Source organism: Pteropus vampyrus, unplaced genomic scaffold (genome assembly GCF_000151845.1).
Source record: "Pteropus vampyrus isolate Shadow unplaced genomic scaffold, Pvam_2.0 Scaffold322, whole genome shotgun sequence".
Taxonomy (NCBI): Eukaryota; Metazoa; Chordata; class Mammalia; order Chiroptera; family Pteropodidae; genus Pteropus; species Pteropus vampyrus.
This window is the reverse complement of record NW_011889103.1, coordinates 1283852-1287817: the sequence shown is the minus strand read 5'-3', so window position 1 is coordinate 1287817 and position 3966 is coordinate 1283852. Positions and strand designations below refer to the sequence as shown.

The 3966-nt window shown below is 49.4% G+C and overlaps 1 protein-coding gene across 4 annotated transcripts in view; it reads left to right on the top strand.

Annotated features, from left to right (window-relative positions):
- MMAB (methylmalonic aciduria (cobalamin deficiency) cblB type) overlaps window positions 1-1403 on the top strand; it is a 13196-nt gene extending 11793 nt beyond the window's left edge. Inside the window, exons 9-10 of one of the 4 annotated variants that reach the window (XR_896947.2) lie at window positions 40-408; window positions 1090-1403. Coding sequence is in view for 2 of the 4 variants with exons in the window: in XM_011377812.2 (XP_011376114.1) it covers window positions 40-133 (94 nt within the window). In the remaining 2 variants the exon portion in view is untranslated. Of the gene's footprint in view, window positions 1-39; window positions 475-867 lie in introns of those variants that run through there. The other 3 variants (XR_896946.2, XM_011377813.2, XM_011377812.2) reach the window with 3 other exon arrangements.
- The last annotated feature ends 2563 nt before the right edge of the window (window positions 1404-3966 follow it).

Genomic DNA, 3966 nt, shown 5'->3' with positions numbered 1-3966 from the left:
GTTTCAGATTATTCCGTCTGCTTCTCTCTGCCCCTCCAGACTCAGCGACTATCTCTTTACATTAGCCAGATATGCAGCCTTGAAGGAAGGGAATCAAGAAAAAATATACAAGAAAAATGACCCGTCGGACTGAACCTGAGGCCTTTGGAAATAATGGAAAGGGGGAGCTTTGTAGACCCCTCAGTGGTGACAACAGTGAAAAGAAGAGTTTGCCCTTTGTGTACTGATTCCTGAAGACTTCACGCAGAGGGGCTGGAAGCTGGCCTCTTATCCAGACTCAGCTACCTTTCAGACCCCCTGCCACTTCCGTCAAAGAGCTGTGGCTGCTGAAGAATTCTGCCCCTGCTCCCCCAGGCTCTCCTTGGTCTTAGAGGAAGTACGAATGAATTCAGTATTGCAGAAAGAAAGGTAAAGTGATCGTTGCAATGAGCAGGAGCCACACAGAATAAAGAATTAAAGTGGGAAAGGCTTGAACCGAGTGTGCGTGTGTGTGTGTGTGTGTGTGTGTGTGTGTGCGCACACGTGTGTGCGTGCGTGCACATGCGTGTAAAAGAAGAGAGAGAGCGAGCGCTCTTCCACTGCCAGCTTGGCTTGTTCAAGGATTTGGAGTGGTACCAGAGGCCCGTGGAAATGTAATCGTAATTTACCTGTGCCAAAGGGGCTTTAAATGTCACATTTATAAAGGGAAAGGCAGATAGGATTTGGAAGTTTAGTCACCTCTGAGCCACCCATCACTGTCTAAATGTGGGGGCAGGACAGCTGCAGATTGACAGGGGAGCCTCAAAAACGCTCTGCTGGGTTGTATTGTGCATGGTGGGGGTGCAGCCTGGAGAGTCCTCTCTCACTGGGGAGCCTTCCTTCATCCAGGGATGGAGGCCCTGGTGAGAGAGAAACACCAGCGCCCAGAGGAGGGCACGTCCTGCCCAGGCAGATGGCGTCAAGGGACTGAGGTGCAGCGTGTTCCGCTCAAGACAGTAAGATCTTCAGTTTCCAACAAGGCCGACACAGAAGAGACTTATTTCTCTGATGTTGTTGCACTTGGCTGGTTTATGCCTCTGAGATTCATGCCTTGGCTGTATTTTATTTCAGTTGTCACCACTGCTCCCTCCCGCTATGAAACAACACTGCCAGTGCCAGCTGTGTCCTTGGGCAGGATATATTTATGAAGGGCGAGGAGGCAGCCCTGAGAACCTGAAGATTCCATGCTGCTAATTGCAGAAAATGACTTCAGAAGGGCAGGCTCGTGCTAACTGCCAGGGCTGAAATGCCTGGTGAACTCCATTCAGCAATCATTTATTTACCGAGTGCCTGCTTAGCATGAGGCACCAGTGAGGCTCGGAAAGCTGGTCACTCTGTTGTCCTTGCCGGCAGATCAGCCAACATTAAAACCATCAGTCATATGTGTATTTTTGCTTTCACTCTCATCACCTTGCCTGCTAATTTTGCTGGAGGAACAAGTACATTTCATCCCTTCTGGGTCCTTTCATTCCCAGCAGGCTGTTCTTAAGCTTCGGGCAGAGTGGCCTAGGTGCAGGTGACCCTGAGTGAAAGTGAAAATCCTCCTGGATGTGGCCATGTAGGATGCCTCCCTAGGGGCCAGTGGTTAGCGCCAGGTCTGGTACATAGCCGGTGCTCAGTGTTTGTGAACAGAACTGAAAATAGTAAAAGCATGAGTGTTTCAGGAGCAACTGCCCCACGGTGCAGGCAGTGAGGCTGGGCCAGGGAGGGGTTTGCTCCAGGAGCTTGCAGTCAACTGCTGTGCACTCAGTTCTGCCCCCTCCTCTCTTCCGGGAAGGAGCAGGATGTCTATAGTAAAACAACAGCCCTGCGCTCCTAGCCACGCTGAAACACTCTACAAAGGACGAGAAGTTCTTTGAGTAAATATAGCATCCTAAAGTGACGCTTTTTGAAACAAGGCAATTTGCCTGTTGCCAAATGCCGTCCCCACCAGCTCTTGCTGGGAGGGGCCGTCGCAAGCCAGATGTTAACCCAGGTCCCCAGGCTCCCCTCTGCATCTGCATCTGCATCTGCCCTTCACCAGCAAACATTCCCTGAGAGATGGCCCAGGTACTGGGCAGACTTGGCATCTCTGGTGTTGTGTCCTGTGCCATCAACCTGAGAAAAACAGGAATTCCGCTTCGGGGGCCCAGAAGATGAGCTGGTTTGAAATGTCTGCTCTTCTGCATTGCCTTACAAAGCCACATTGGAGCCTGAGGCAAAAGGCAAACTATGCACCCCATACATACTTAGCAAGACATCTTCCCACGTCTTTGACCCAGTCAGAAAAGTTAATGAAAGTTCCACAATCAAAACACAAGACTCTATAAAGCTCCACATTGCCCTGTCTGTTTGCACACCACTGTCAATCTTCATAAATGATTGTCCCCATTGCACAGTAATGTGGAATTGGAAAAGAAACAGCAGATTGTCTTATTTAAAGTTGTGATACCTTGTTGATCATAGATTTTTTTTTTGAATAATTTTGATTTTTAAAAATATTGTGTGAAAGTCCTATTTATCTTGATGACTGGAGACTTGCATACATTTTGGCATTCTCGTACATTCTGCACCCAAGGAAGTACCTTGCCTGCCTCACCTTAGTCCAGGTCTAGCTATCAGAAACACATCTGGTACCACTGCCAGAGGCGAGCTGGTGGCTGGACATCCCATCGGAGAGAACCTCACCATAATACCACCACCAGCCAGCATCATGCCTGGCCCCACAGACTTCATCTTTAAACCTCACAGCGACCCTGAAGGAGGCACTCTCTATGTGTACTCTCACTTTGCAGGTGAGGAAACTGAGGCTAGAGGAACCATCTTGTCTCGGGGACTCAGCACCAAGATGTGAGCCCAGGATGTGGCCTTGTGACTCCTGGCTCAGTGCTCCTCATCTCCCCCCAGCTGCCACCTGACAGTCATTTTAATCACGACTTGGGCCGCCGAGAACAATGTCAGGCGCTAATAGATTCTGCTGTCTCATTTCTCAACCTAGTTTCCCTTAACTGATATTTCATGGCTATTGTTAATGTGCATTTTTCACCGAGTAATTTTCACAGCCCGAACTTGTATCACATCCCAATGACAAACGTCCCCCGTTCTCTAGCTCCCCGTCAGCTGCAATGTCACCCTCACCTCCTCCCCAGCACCTTCCTCCGACAGCCCATGCAGTTTTATGATCGCTCTGTCCCAGTTATCACTACTGAACCTTTAAGAATCCAGACGCATTTCAAGTTTAATTGAATAAAATTCTTTGTATAATAAATTCTGCATGAATGTTACATAAATCAGTGCCTGGAAGGATTTGTGGCTCATCTCTCCCATCAGACCAGGCCCAGGAATCTCACTGGCAATACTGGACCCAGGCTGGTTCAATCTTCTTTATCAAGGGGACTAAATTCACCTTTGTAGCCCAACTGAGAATACAGTTTTCATTTGCCTTGGCCTGTCGCTTTTCTTCTCTGGGGGTTCCTCATGGAAGAACCTCAGCAGAGGCAGAGAACGGTCAGGTTGGGGACACCCGGAAACTTTGGGGATGTCCCTTGTGTTCTCCCACTCTACAGAATCAGAAACTTCTGATGAAGGCTACACTCTCCCTAGATAGACGCACACACATGCCCACAGTTTGCACGCAATTTGAGGAAGCCAGTGGAAGCCCTAGGTAAAAATCTGTTCTAGGATAACTAGTGCCAGCCCCTCTTCAGGAGCGAATTGGACCAACAAGGCTGCCTGCTGCAGCAGCCTCTTTGTGGGGTGTGTGAGGAGCATTTGGGTTTTGGCCGGGGAGGCTGGTGAATGACCTTTGATGCTTGCAAGGCCGTGCAGGGCAGTAAACGACAGTCGATGCACAATTTGGGCGATGGCCTCTGGCAGACTCAGGTTCAAGACCAGCTCTGTCCCTTCCCAGCTTCATGACTCTGGGCCAGTCATTCCATCTTCCTCAGAGCTTGCGTCTTCATCTGTAAA